This window comes from Lissotriton vulgaris, chromosome 1_1, assembly GCF_964263255.1.
Source record: "Lissotriton vulgaris chromosome 1_1, aLisVul1.2, whole genome shotgun sequence".
Lineage (NCBI taxonomy): Eukaryota > Metazoa > Chordata > Amphibia > Caudata > Salamandridae > Lissotriton > Lissotriton vulgaris.
The window spans coordinates 1,281,268,199-1,281,283,237 of NC_141685.1; the positions used below are offsets into that span (position 1 = coordinate 1,281,268,199).

At 45.3% G+C, this 15,039-nt stretch overlaps 1 protein-coding gene across 1 annotated transcript in view; it reads right to left on the reverse strand.

Annotated features, from left to right (window-relative positions):
- Nucleotides 1–3,715: 3,715 nt before the first annotated feature.
- LOC147748993 (homeobox protein Hox-B1-like) overlaps nucleotides 3,716–15,039 on the reverse strand; it is a 132,870-nt gene continuing 121,546 nt past the window's right edge. Inside the window, exon 2 of the mRNA XM_086965065.1 lies at nucleotides 3,716–6,819. Coding sequence (XP_086821191.1) covers nucleotides 6,470–6,819 — 350 coding nt within the window. The 3' untranslated portion in view covers nucleotides 3,716–6,469. The remainder of the gene's footprint in view (nucleotides 6,820–15,039) is intronic.

Below are 15,039 nucleotides of genomic sequence, written 5' to 3' on the forward strand. Positions count from 1 at the left end.
GAAATTGTTGTTTGCTGTGCAACACGTATGATTTGTATGAACTGCTATTTGGATTAACTTCAGAGGCTTGGTCTGCTGCCTCAGATATATGCACATTCCATTTCACATGCACTCGTAGCTTATTTTGATTTAGTTTATTGTGCGTTCAAAATGAATTTCACATTTTTATTTGTATTATTTCTGAAACTCATGGGATGTACCATGTTACAACGCATACTATTACAACTACCTACCGTTACAACGCGACCATTACAACGCATACCATTACAACGCATAGCGCTTTGAGGTGCTGGATAGTGGTAAGTATAATTTACTATTCTAACTCCAGTCCCCGTGGACCCTAGGGAAGGTGTTGGATAGTAAATTATACTTATTCCCTATCCTAGAGCGCCCCCCCAGCGCAATGCGTTGTAATGGTATGCGTTGTAAAAGTCGCGTTGTAATGGTAGTGCGGAGTAAAAGATGCGTTGTAACGGGTGTATACCAACTCATGGCATGCAATTTAATAAGATATACTTATACTTTGTTTTTGCGAGTATACACTCCAATAATACGGCTACAGTCATTTCCTAAGTGCTGAACATTGTTTTGCATTGTCCTGTTTCTATGAGCATGATTATGCACTTATATGGGCGTACTGTGTTACATTCTGGATGCATGATCAAGGCCAGGAGGCCGAATCACGTTGCAGCTATGCGGGTTTTGTGTGCTTAAGTGCTCTTGAACTACCAAAAATCGGCTTGTGACTCACCAGTGTGACCTGGGGAACACTACTATAGAATATTGTGCTGGTTACGGCCTTCGTGTAGCAGCACAGTGCTACAAGTGCCAAGCATACTGATAGGAGTCCCTTCGGTTCATTGGTGATGACAGACAGCGGGACCGTCTGTCACCTGTACATAGCCCCATCTTTTCATTCACCTCCAAGTGTCTCAAAACAAGGCAAAAGGTCCACAGATGAGCTAGACGCCTACACAACCTAAAGGTTTTCAGCTCACCTTAAAGCTCCCCCTGTGATAAATATTTTCTCTTCACCTGGTCGATGCGTGACGTGAACCGATATTGTGTGGCACAACTCATACTGTGTGAGTTAGTACGTTTGAAACCATTACAACTTTTCAAAAGGAAGGAATGTCCCAGTGGGAGAGAATCACACCAAGTAGGTGACAGAGAGACTTGTGGTACCTGAACAAGGGGCCTTCAGATGCCGGCGCTCTGCGGCTGAGCTAGATTCACCATTCCCGTCGGTCCGTGGGTAGCCAGGTGCATTATCCACCTTCCCAGCCGTGCAGAGGTTTACCCTTCACACAGACCCCTCGTTCTTCAGAAAACAGCACACTCAGCAGATATAGCGATACATCAATATGCATTTATTGGCTGATTTCACATGTATCATAGTTTTAAGGTTAAACCCGTATAATTCTTTCAATTGATAGTCCTGGCAAACAGAGGTAGGATTTTACTGTTTGATTTTTTTTTGTTGTAATCCAATCCTCCACCTCCACCCCCGCCAATGAAATATAATCATTTTAACACCAGAACCCGGAACACACTGTGGATCAAAAGTCATTTGTCTAGCTGTCAACTGTTTCATTTTGTTTCCTTGCTTTCAGTCACATACTAACGTCCAATCTGCACTATTACTGGCATTGCAAAATGTATAAACAAATGTGTTTTGGTCTATCTCAAGACCGCTTGATCCTGTGGGCTCTAATCACAAGACTAAATGTAACTTGGATGCACGGGAAGGCTTTTGCGATTCTAAGGTCTATATTCTGATTCAGATAAGTGAGATTTCAAAAAAGTCAATACACCAGATTGGCAGATTTTAAACCGTGCTGACTTGATGGGCTGGAAAAGGTAGCGTTGTGGGAGATTAGTCATCCAAAATTCACAAAATGCCCTCAAATTCATAAGTATTTATGGATTTACATACACTAACATGTCTATCCCAAACTGGAAATCTCATAAGATTCTTTAAAAAAGGTGAAGTATGGGTTTCCAGGGTAGGAAACACCTCATCATTTTATGAAGGTTAGGGATTTTGTTCCATAGGGAAAATAAAATAAAAAAATTCAATTTGAAAAAGGCACATTTCCGCACAACTTAGGCATTGCGATTTTCCACCTTATGGTAAACCCACATCAGATAATATTGGCAAGTTGCGGTATTAGTAATGTATGAGCTCTGTAGATTTCCAAGAGGTAAGAATCACCAACAGGCTGGATATACACTACAAATGTACATATCCGGAGGAGATTTATGACTTTTAAACGCAGAGTTTGTTAACTCTTAATTGTATAGCCTAAAGTACAGCTCACATAATAGTAAATAGGAACATTTCCAACATGTGGTTTGCCTGGGCAAACAGAACATTTATTTGCAAGACACTGTGAGGAAAATATGTAGCAAATATTTCTCATTTGGTCTCTAAGGAAACTGAAGACTTTGATAAATAAAGATCCCGGATTCAGATAAGGTGCTTAGAGGATTGAACAAGAAACACAAGAGAGAAAACAAACACAGAATTAATATCTCTTTAAACAGAACAAAATGCGACTTTTCACATAAACAGTGGTAGCAGCAGCAAAAACAATCATTTAGTCACAAAGTGCACCAAGAAACTTTACCACAAATGCAATATTTGGAAAAAAGAAAGGTACAGAAAGGAAAGAGGGGCAAAAACAGGGGCAAAGGTAAAAAAAACACAAAAAAGGGAGTTGGTGGCAATAAAATAAAATGAAGGAAAAGACATGAGGAAGTTAAGCATGAAACTAAGGTAGAACAGAGCCGAGGAACACAAGAAAGAAACATGTTTAAAAAGTAAGCAAATAATTGACGAAGGAAAAAAATGGAATGGAAGTTTAAGCACAAAAAGAAGGAATCAAAGAAAAAAGAACTCTGCTATAATCTCTTCCTTTTTGTGTGAAAGTTTCACCTGCACCATGCTAGTTAAAAGTAGCACTACAACACTTTGCGTTTCAGCTTCGTGTGTCTGTGGTAAAGGTTCTTTGCAGAGACGTTGTCGAGTTGACGGTTTGTTTGCAAACATCACACATGGAGTGCAACACACACATTTTTCTTTAACAGTTTTACTTTTTTCCAATGTTCAATTTTTCTTGCTCTAGTCTTTAGTCTTTTCCTTCCTGATATCCACTTGGTTATGATACACAAAGAGGGACTGAGATGAAGGCGGACACTGACTCCCCACACTAACGCATGGGAGTAAACTAACCCCCCCAAGTATCTCTTTGAATAAAAAGTCTTTCGAGGTGCCAAGGTATGGAAGAGCATCTTACAGGAACTGAGACCTTTCAGCCTGGTGCATATGAAAACAGCCAAAGGATAAGGGTCGACTGTCTGTCCAGGCCTAACTATGGATGGGTCTAAAACAGCTGTGAAGATAACCTGTTGTCAAACGAAAGATAAAGAAATCCTTATTTCTATAGTAACATCTTCCTAGCAGGGTTGACATCATGTTTGGAGAGTTTGTTATGACAAAGGCCACAGAACCTATGGTAAGGCTAACAGGGCAGGGTGGAATAAATATGCCGCCAAAATTGTTATTTGGGGACACAATGTTGTAATGAATCCGGGTCATGTTCCTACTATTGTAAGTGATCTGGCATCAGTTACACGGGGCCTAAGCAATCTCTCCTCCTTCATGGAGCCCTCTCGAGTGGCGATCTTGTGCTGAAATTGAATATTTTTTTATAGATGGATGGACGGACGGACGGATGGACGGACCGACCGACGGACCGACCGACGGACGGACCCACGGATTATTTTGACTGAAAACATAGTGCTGAAAACCCTTTGATTCTGCCGTTCATGGTGAATATCCCCTGAAATATGTTTGATTCATTTCTCAGATGCGCTGATATATATGATGCCCAAGTCTGCTACTGCCAGGGTGGCGCAAACCTGACACCACCCTCAATAAACTACCAGGAACCCCTTCCCCGCGCCCCCAATATCAGTGTCCCTCCACGGGACCCGTTCCCTATCTCACATATCGGTGGTAAGTTATATCTCGGGCGTCACTTTCCGCCTCGGAGCCCATAAATTACCGGCGGTAATTTATTTCTTAAAGTGAACTATGTGCTTCTTCACAGCGGCCGCAGATCTAATCGCTAATGAACATCTCTGTGACGGGAGCTTCGCCGCAGTAAGCGATGGCCGACCGCGCGGGCAGCGTGCACGCGCTGCTCCTCCCCGCTTCCATCAGTATTAATGCTCTGGGCCCTTATCCGACAATGCACGTGACTCCCGGCTCTCCTCTGGGGGACGTCTGGTTCACGATAATCAAGGGAAATGAGCGCTAAAGTTCGACACAGAGTCAGAGATCACATAGTCTCGAAATGTAACCTTTTTTTTTCATAGGCCTGTCTCCACGCGATGTCACAGGCCGCTTAAATGTAGTTAATGTTTTTGCCACCGCAGCTTCTTCTGCTGGGATCTCGTTAAAGCGATTCACTGGTCTCTCCATTAAAAATACCTTTGGTTCCTTTCGTTTGAAATGTACGTAAACACCTCGGCAACACAGCACGACAGATGCATCAGGCTCCCAACTTCATTTACTAACCCATTAAATGCTTCAGGGAACCGCTCTGCAGGGTTTGTTATTCTACTTCGGTTTGAAAATGAATTTTAAGGCTCGGCAGCATAACTTTACCCATAATACATGTATTTTCAGCTGCATATGATGCACCATACAGTGTTTCCAAAATGGCCGCCAGGATTCGTTTGTGATGAGGCTCAAGGGTTCTTTGGTGATGTGCAGCAATGTGTCTTCATCCATCTTGCTGCAAGCGAAGCTAGTTAACATCTGATTTGCAAAGGTCAATCTTTGCACCCCACTCCACCTGTAGGAAGGACATTTAATATTGTGGCACCGTGAGGGGGGTGTTCCTCCCTCAACTAGTGTGGTGCATCAGCTGCCTTGTATTTTCCAGATCCTTTTTTGTCGAGTTGTGCCTCAGAAGTTCTTTTAAACAGTAAGCTCTCCATTGTTTCTTTGGAATGAGAGGTGCCTGCAGCCCTCTGTGATTCAAAGAGCTGCACATTAGCAGTAATTAAAACATTGTGCAGGCCTTCTGTGCTTTTCATTGGGAAAGGTTATGCAATAAGTTAGAGCCACTGCCTGATACAGGCTCGCTCGCTTTCATTGGTGGATGGCCTGACTGATACAAACTTGCATCGTTTCATTGGGAATGAGGAGAGCCAGATGAGTTAGGTGATGGGGACAGGCAATAGGGAAAGGTGGAGGGTGGCTGGTTCTCGCGGCCTGACTGACAGTAGGATTGGGCCTGTTGAGGAGAAAAATCCATGAAAGAATCACCTATAGTGCATGGAGATTTTTGGAAAGTAACATGCTTGTGTCACACATGCTCCCCAGATCAAGGATTGGGGGTGTCGGAGGTGGAGACCACGAAAGAATAATCTTTGAATTTAGAGATCTTCAAAAAGTGACAGATGATGGTGTCACACATGGCCTCCAGGTCATGGAATGGTGGGGTGGTAGGTGGAAAAACAATCTGTGAGTTTGGAGATATTTGGAACGTCCACACAGTGCACACACAATCCAGGTGAAGGGCTTGGGGTACTATAACAAAAGCAACTCGGGAAGAATTGTGGCAGTATGAGACAAGCAATCCAGGTTGCAAATAGGGGAGGTGATGGGTGAAGGAATAACCTATGAGTTTGGAGAACTTTGGAAAGTGACAGGTGGCAGAGTTAGAAGCACAATGCAGTTCAAGGGCATGGTTGCTGTAACAGAAGCACCCCAGGTGAAGGATTGTGGTAGGCAAGAGAAGTGGTTCTGGTCTCTGGATGGTGGAGTGATGCCTGGAAGAGTGATCTGTGAGTTTAAAGATCAGTGTAAAGTGAAATAAGCAATTCAGGACAAGGGCTTCTGGAAGTGTGACACAAGCAGGTTAGATGTTGGAATGATTCAGGTGGGGGATGAGAAGTAATCTGTGGTGTGTTAGTTCTTTGGAAAGTGACCTCGGATAGTGTCACACCATCTCTGCAGATCGCAAACCGGGCCAGAAAAAATATCTAAATTGATAAGCTTTGGAAGTAGAGAAGGGGCAATGTATTATAGATTTTAGGTAGCGCTTCGTTTTCCACACAAAGCCATATCACAATATCACTTTACTATTGCAGGCTACCGAGGGCTTGGTATAGTAATCCAGTACGGTAGGTAGATTTTGGAAAGGGACATGAAGTTGTGTTGAACTTATGCTTCAGATCATTGGTGGCTGAAGAGTAGTATTTGGGAAGAAGCTTGAACTAATGTCAAACTCACACTACATGTCAGGGGGCCGTGAAAGAGTAGTCTTTGGAGATGGACTTGAAGTAGTATCAAACTCTTCGTTTTCTGCTGGTGATGGGTGGTAATAGAGTAATCTTTGGAAACTGTCACACCTGTTGAGGGTAATCTTTGGGAACAAAGACTGAAGTAGTGTCACAGAGGGGGAGTGTCACATTCAGTGTTGCCACACGGTGAGGAGGCTGGAGAGGCGGAGTCTGACTTGTCTGAAGACGCAGGATCCTCCTGCCCCTGGCCGCTGGGCGGTAGCCACTGGAAGGCCTCTCGCTCCCTCTTCTTCTGCTTCATGCGGCGGTTCTGGAACCAGATCTTCACCTGACTCTCATTGAGCTGCAGGGCCACGGCCACCTCGAGACGTCGCGCACGGGTCAGGTACTTGCTGAAGTGGAACTCCTTCTCCAGCTCGGTCAGCTGCTTGGTGCTAAAGTTGGTCCGTTGCAGCCCCCCACATGGCTCGCCGGGCAGGGGGCAGTCTCCAGCTCTGCCTAAGCAAAGAGTGAAAAAGAAAGACATCAGTGCCATTTGGAGGTATTCTTTAGAAAAGATGCAAATGTGTACATGTTTATGTTACAATGGCCATGTATCGATATGAGCATATCATATATTGGGTAATTACAGTATTAAAACCCACCAGGCAGTCACATATGAGTGTAAATGTATCGGTGACATAAGGAACTAATTGCAACTTCATTTTTTCACAAAATCCAAAATAAATATGGAAAAAAGAGAGAGAAAGTGATTGAAAAAGAGCAGCTAAATGCACATAGAAATGTGAAAACAAATAAATACCATAAATCCTAGCGCACTAATTATATTGTGGATTTTATTATTGAGAAAGGTTCCATTAAGAGACACTTGGACTCCGAAGATCCAGATCTCAGAGTGAGCTTCTGAAACTACCCACCAATGCGCATGAAACCAGCCTTGGCAGGTAAGAAGGTATATCAGACTCCCTGGGGCAGATTTACAAACCCCTTGGCCCACTTTTGCATCATTTTTAACATGGGAAAAGTGACGTAAGGGTGGCGCAAGTGGCTTGTAAATAAGCCCCTACGTCCTTACAGTCCTTGGCCTCTTTATTGAGAATGGCATATGTATATATGTGAATGTGTTTCTCTACAGCAAAGAAGTACATGAAAATCGAAAGATTAACAGTGCTGACTCGAGCATGCAACATTCTGCTTATGAAGGGTGCCTTTGAGGGACAAGCAAGAAACTAATGTTTAAGAGTTCTTGGCGCATTAGCTGAAGACGCATCAGATCGCCCTAAAAAAGTCTCATAGAACATAAATCTGACACATTGAGAGGGATATTTTGGAGAATTTTATGATTGGCAGGAATGAAGTACCCTTAGCCTGTACAAAATCGAATTAAGCAATAGAAAAATGTGTTCAGGGCAAATAGGAAACACAATTATAATTCCCAAGAGTATAACTCACAAGTGCTTCCTAAGAGAAATTTATACAATGCCACTACATTCAGTGTCATTGCCACAAAAGATGTGCACAATGTTTTAGAGCATGATTTCCCAACTATTAGCCTACCCCTGGTGAACAGGGTTTTGTGTTCCTATGTACTACTTTTGCAGTTTCATCGCACAAGTGTTAAGTTGCACTTGAAACTGACATAGCAAACACAAGGAGATGATGGAGGGAGAGCTAAAACTTTTCAGACACTCACCCCCAGTCACAGATCTGGGTTGAATCCATCATCGTTCTTTATCTCACTTTGCCACCCCAGTTCGGACCCAGCCATATGCAAATGAACCTGGACCCTACTCCTCATGGGAATAGTCCAGCCCGAACTGCCAGGCCAGGTCCTTACTGGACCAGAAACAAGCATCCTGGGATAGGTTGTCAGGGTATTACCCCATATCAGGCAGGCTAGCCTGAATCCAGTCACGGTACAAAAGGGGGTGGTGATGGACGGAGCATCAGAATCAATCAAACACTCACATCCTGTCAAAAGATCTGGGTTTAATCCATCACCGTTCTTTAGCCCACTCTGACACCCCAGTTCAGACATGGCTATATGCAAATCAGTCTGACCCTGTGGCTCATGGGAACAGTCCAGCCCGAACTGCCAAGCCATGTCTTCCCTGGACCGGAAACAAGCTTCCGAGGACCGGTTTCTGGCATTCCAGCAATTTTCAGCCCGGCTTGCTTGAATCCAGTGGCACAGCGAGCAAGGGACTCACGTCTGGGCATACCCTGCCAACTAAGGACGAACAAAGCAAACACATGATGATGGACGGAGTGCTAAAACATTTCAACCACTCACCCACATATGCAAATCAATCCCGACCCTGCTCCCCAAGCATAATTTATAATTCTCTATAAACTGCATTCCTTACTTACCCTTTCTCGTTGGTTCTTTGAAACAGTGTCAAATCAGTAACTCACGAGCATTTTGTGTACATGTGCCTACCATACTTAAACTTTTCTCATGAACATCATGCACGTCTAAAGAGCACGTTTATGTGTGAGTACCTTGGCTCTGAATAACACATATATATTGTTACCCAACACCATTTTATTCCTTTATCGATCTTGTGAGGATGAAAAGGGGTGGACCTGCCAAGGCTGTAACCTACAATGGCTTAGTCACGGATGCCTGTGGTGGATGCATTATTCACCTGGTCCATCAGCCCCATCTCGCATACAAAATACTCGAAAGTACAGTCTTTCACGTAAAAGCCCACCTAGGGTGGACTTTACGACATTGTATATTTTTCCTAGTTTTTTTGCAAGAAACATCCAAAATTCGAGAGAGAAAAATGTGTAACTGGGGGTCCTTTACTGTTTTCCACTTCGTTCAGATTTGAATCACTGGTGAGGCTGTTGGTGAGTTGGTGGGGGGGGGTGGGGGGGGGGTGATGCAAGTTAACACCAGATTGTGTTGGTCAAGTGGGTAGGCAGGAAACAGAGCAGGAAGTAAGAGGCTGTGTTTCGTTCTTCCTGCTGTGGTATTATAAATCTGTGGGTTCTGTTCTCTACTCTACTTAATGGGCTTAGGACTCACCGGAAAATTGCCAGGGGGCACTGATGAATAGTGGGATGTTTATAATGTTCATTGTGGTGATACTTTCCAGTGACGTCACAATAAGCGCGCCACGTCTTGACTTTGGTGTTACCCAATAAACAACTACTTCTCTCCGAATTTGAAGATGCAGCGGTATTTTCTTCACTATTTCTCTCAGGGCCTAATAATAAGGTGCTAAGTTGATGGCGACGAAGAGGAAGGGAAACAGGCCGCAGCTCGGGCGTGCAAGGGTTAACCTGCGGGAGTGCTTTCCTTCTAGGAAACGGCTTGTCGAGAGTTAAGGCATCTTTGCGCTTCATCACATTTAAATTAGCAAACATGATTCATTGCGAAATGTTCTTCTGCTAATGCCCCCAGAACGCACGCGCCCCCTCCCCTAGAGCCATAAACGTACATAACCGCTCCGGGTGCAGGGCCGTCGGTGACATAATTCAGAGAAAGCTATCGCATCTAGATTTCAACATCAATTAACCCGTGCACGAGGAATTGGAGACGGCCTGCTTTATTGGCACCTCCAAATAAAACAGTAAATAAGGCCAGAGTGGAGAAATTATGGGCGCCGTTGGAGCTGCGCCTCGAGAAATACTCATAAAACGCTGCACGGTGTGTGGACAAAGGCGCCTGACCTCTAAATGGCCGCTTCCTGTTTGCAGCCTGGAAATAACTGCTGCTGCGTCGATAAAAAGGAACGCAGGCCCTGCCCTCCAAAATACTGTGCATTGAAAATCAATATTATACATGGAGGGTGGTGGTACAAAATGAATTGACTATAACTTCCGCTTCCAGATACAAAAGTTGAAACATCGACCTCAGGCAGTGATTGTATAATACACTATGTGAATGTTCGTGGTCCCAGCTCAGCAATTACAGGAGGGGCTTTAGTGTATGGGACTCTTTACCCATGACTTAGTTTATGCTGATGGTTGCAGATGGTGGGCAGAGGCACTCATTTTTAGGTCTCGCCTGTCGATGCGCATGCGCATCGAGCTTGCGAGACTATGGGGGCTTATCCACTCTTTATCCAACTTTCAAGGAATCGTGGCGATTCCTTGCAGTGCACGAGACATTTTAGACTAATGCGCATGCGCAAACAGCTTAAAAGCGCGTGCACAAGCCTGCATTGCCTTCTCTCTCTCTGACAGCCTCCCCCAGCTCCGCCTCTTCACTTTTTGATTGCACGGATGTTAGGCCGTGCCTCTCCTACTCTACTCCCCCCTCCTTCTCCACTCCCCCTCACGACGCACCTCCGGATCCGCCCCCTCCCCATTTTGTCCACCTCCGGATCCGCCCCCTCCCCATTTTGTCTACCACCGTGAAACTGTTTGGCACACGAAAGTCTTACCATTACCACGACATATTTCCTTTCAGCTCTAACTTCGGCTAATGTATTTTAGTGGACAATGAAACATACTTATTTGTTACGAAACATTTGTACAGCCTTCCACATGTCTTCCACAACCCACTAACGCCCGAACCACCCCCCTCTGTCCCCGTACACAACCATGCTCGCATTTCAACTCCCCCTCACGACGCACCTCCGGATCCGCCCCCTCCCCATTTTGTGTACCCCCGTCAAACTGTTTGGCACACGAAAGTATTACCATTATCACGACTTTTTTATTCCTTTCAGAAAACATTTCACTCTTCAACTCTACAGCCTTCCACATGTCTTCCACAACCCACTAACGCCCGAACCACCCCCCTCTGTCCCCGTACACAACCATGCTCGCATTTCAACTCCCCCTCACGACGCACCTCCGGATCCGCCCCCTCCCCATTTTGTGTACCCCCGTCAAACTGTTTGGCACACGAAAGTATTACCATTATCACGACTTTTTTATTCCTTTCAGAAAACATTTCACTCTTCAACTCTAACTTCGGCAAATGTATTTTAGTGGACAATGAAACATACTTATTTGTTACCAAACATTTGTACATCCTTCCACATGTCTTCCACAACCCACTAACGCCCGAACCCCCCCCTCTGTCCCCGTACACAGCCATGCTCGCATTTAAACTCCCCCTCTCCAGACGCACCCCCGGATCGTACCCCCGTCAAACTGTCTGGCACACGAAAGTATTACCATTATCACGACTTTTTTATTCCTTTCAGAAAACATTTCCCTCTTCAACTCTAACTTCGGCAAATGTATTTTAGTGGACAATGAAACATACTTATTTGTTACCAAACATTTGTACATCCTTCCACAACCCACTAACGCCCGAACCCCCCCCCTCTGTCCCCGTACACAGCCACGCTCGCATTTCAACTCCCCCTCTCCAGACGCACCTCCGGATCCGCCCCCTCCCCATTTTGTCTCCCCACGTGAAACTGTTTGGCACACGAAAGTATATACTTTAAACAGAAATCGTCTACACCACGAGATAATGACATACGCTTTAAAAGTTACATCGGCTTGTACATTGACAAATCTGCAGGACTACCACTGAAATCGTCTACACCACGAAATAAAGCGTGCTACGTTAAAAATACCGATTGTATCTCTAGCATTGCACCTAAAATAAAACATTTTTGTCCCATTTACATGAACACAAAGTCAGGCCACAGACTGCAAGGCTTTCGTCACGAAAACTACAGGATGCTAGACTACTTTAAGCGCCGTCGCCAAGATTGTAATCACTTGTGAAGTTCCTTTGGGGATGTGCTAATTTAGAACAGCAGGATGCGACGCGGGTGTTAGCTCGATAACAACACCAAACCCCCCCCCCCCCCCCCCCACAAAAAAAAACGACTGAAAGGAAATACTTACACTACAAACGTAAAACTTTTTAGCGAAACGTAAGCAATGTCACTGTACGCAAATATTAACACTAGAAACGTGTAGTTATTTTAACAATACTTATTTACTTTACATAACCATAATTATTTTTGGACAAGTTTCCTCGACTGCGTGGTATGTAAATTCGTCTTATTCTACGTTTACGCTTTTACAGACTAAATTTTTTTATGTTTCCTCACTGAAACATTTCCGATTTTGCCTTCTTTTGTATAATCACCACTGTATTTTAACGTTCCCACACACACATTAATGTTGGCATGATATAACAAAAAACAAGACAACTTTGATGGCAAATACATCAGCTCTAAACATTTCGCCACACCTGTCTCTAGATTTATTTATTTCCATAAACAATATGTACCATCTTCTAAATTCCCCACTCTATTTAAACGTTCCCACACACACATCAACCACTCACCCTCAACCACTCACCCTCAACCACTCACCCTCAACCACTCACCCTCAACCACTCACCCTCAAACAGTCACCATCAAACAGTCACCCTCAAACACTCACCCTCAACCACTCACCCTCAACAACTCACCCTCACCCACTCACCCGCACCCAGTCACCCTCACCATCAACCCCTCATGCTATTTTTAAGGGTAACTTACAGACTAAAGATTTTCTATGTTGCCTCACTGAAACATTTGCGATTTTGCATTTTTTGCATAATCAACACTGTATTTTAACGTTCCCACACACACATTAATGTAGGCATGCTATAACAAAAAAAAAAACCAACTTTAATGGCAAGTACATCAGCTCAAAACATTTCGCCACACCTGTCTCTAGATTTATTTATTGGCATAAGAAAAAAATGTACCATCTTATAAATACCTCACTCTATTTGAACGGTACCACACACACATCAACCACTCACCCTCAACCATTCACCCTCAACCATTCACCCTCAACCATTCACCCTCAACCATTCACCCTCAACCACTCACCCTCAACCACTCACCCTCAACCACTCACCCTCAACCACTCACCCTCAACCACTCACCCTCAACCATTCACAATCACTCACCCTCCCTCACCCTCACTCACCCTCCCTCACCCTCAACCCCTCACCCACCCTCAACCCCTCACCTTCACTCAACACCTCAGCCTTGCCCTCACTCGCCATCACCCTCAACCACTCACCCTCAACCACTCACCCTCAACCACTCACCCTCAACCACTCACCCTCAACCACTCACCCTCAAACAGTCACCATCAAACAGTCACACACAAACACTCACCCTCAATCACTCACCCTCAAACAGTCACCCTCAAACAGTCACCCTCAAACACTCACCCTCAACCACTCACCCTCAACAACTCACCCTCACCCACTCACCCGCACCCAGTCGCCCTCACCATCAACCCCTCATGCTATTTTTAAGGGTAACTTACAGACTAAAGATTTTCTATGTTGCCTCACTGAAACATTTGCGATTTTGCATTTTTTGGATAATCAACACTGTATTTTAACGTTCCCACACACACATTAATGTAGGCATGCTATAACAAAAAAAAAAAACCAACTTTAATGGCAAGTACATCAGCTCAAAACATTTCGCCACACCTGTCTCTAGATTTATTTATTGGCATAAGAAAAAAATGTACCATCTTATAAATACCCCACTCTATTTGAACGGTACCACACACACATCAACCACTCACCCTCAACCATTCACCCTCAACCATTCACCCTCAACCATTCACCCTCAACCATTCACCCTCAACCACTCACCCTCAACCACTCACCCTCAACCACTCACCCTCAACCACTCACCCTCAACCACTCACCCTCAACCATTCACAATCACTCACCCTCCCTCACCCTCACTCACCCTCCCTCACCCTCAACCCCTCACCCACCCTCAACCCCTCACCTTCACTCAACACCTCAGCCTTTCCCTCACTCGCCATCACCCTCAACCCCTCACCCTCAACCACTCACCCTCAATCACTCACCCTCTACCACTCACCCTCAACAACTCACCCTCAACCACTCACCCTCAACTACTCACCCTCAACCACTCACCCTCAACCACTCACCCTCAACCAATCACCCTCAAACAGTCACCCTCAACCACTCACCCTCAACCACTCACCCTCAACCACTCACCCTCCACAACTCACCCTCAACCACTCTCCCTCAACATCTCACCCTCACTCACCCTCAACACCTCACCCTCAACCCCTCACCCCCAACCCTCACCCGCAACCCCTCACCTTCCACCCCTCACCCTCACTCACCCTCCATCACCCTCAACCCCTCACCTACATCATCAACACTTCACCCTAAACACCTCACTCACCCTCAACCCCTCCCACTCACCCTCACTCACCCTCAACACCTCACCATCACTAACACTCAACCCCTCACCCTCACTAACTCTCAATGACTCAATCACCCTTACTCTCACTCGCATTCAATATCTCACCCTCAACCACTCACCCTCAACCACGCACCCTCAACCACTCACCCTCAACCACTCACCCTCAACCACTCACCCTCAACCACTCACCCTCAACCACTCACCCTCAACCACTCACCCTCAACCACTCACCCTCAACCACTCACCCTCAACCACTGTCCCTCAACATCTCACCCTCACTCACCCTCAACACCTCACCCTCAACTCCTCACCCCCAACCCTCACCCGCAACCCCTCACCTTGCACCCCTCCCCCTCACTCACCCTCCATCACCCTCAACCCCTCACCTACATCATCAACACTTCACCCTCAACACCTCACTCACCCTCAACCACTCACCCTCAGCCACTCACCCTCAACCAATCACCCTCACCCTCAACCCTCACCTACCCTCACCCTCAACACTCACCTACCCTCACCCACCCTCAAC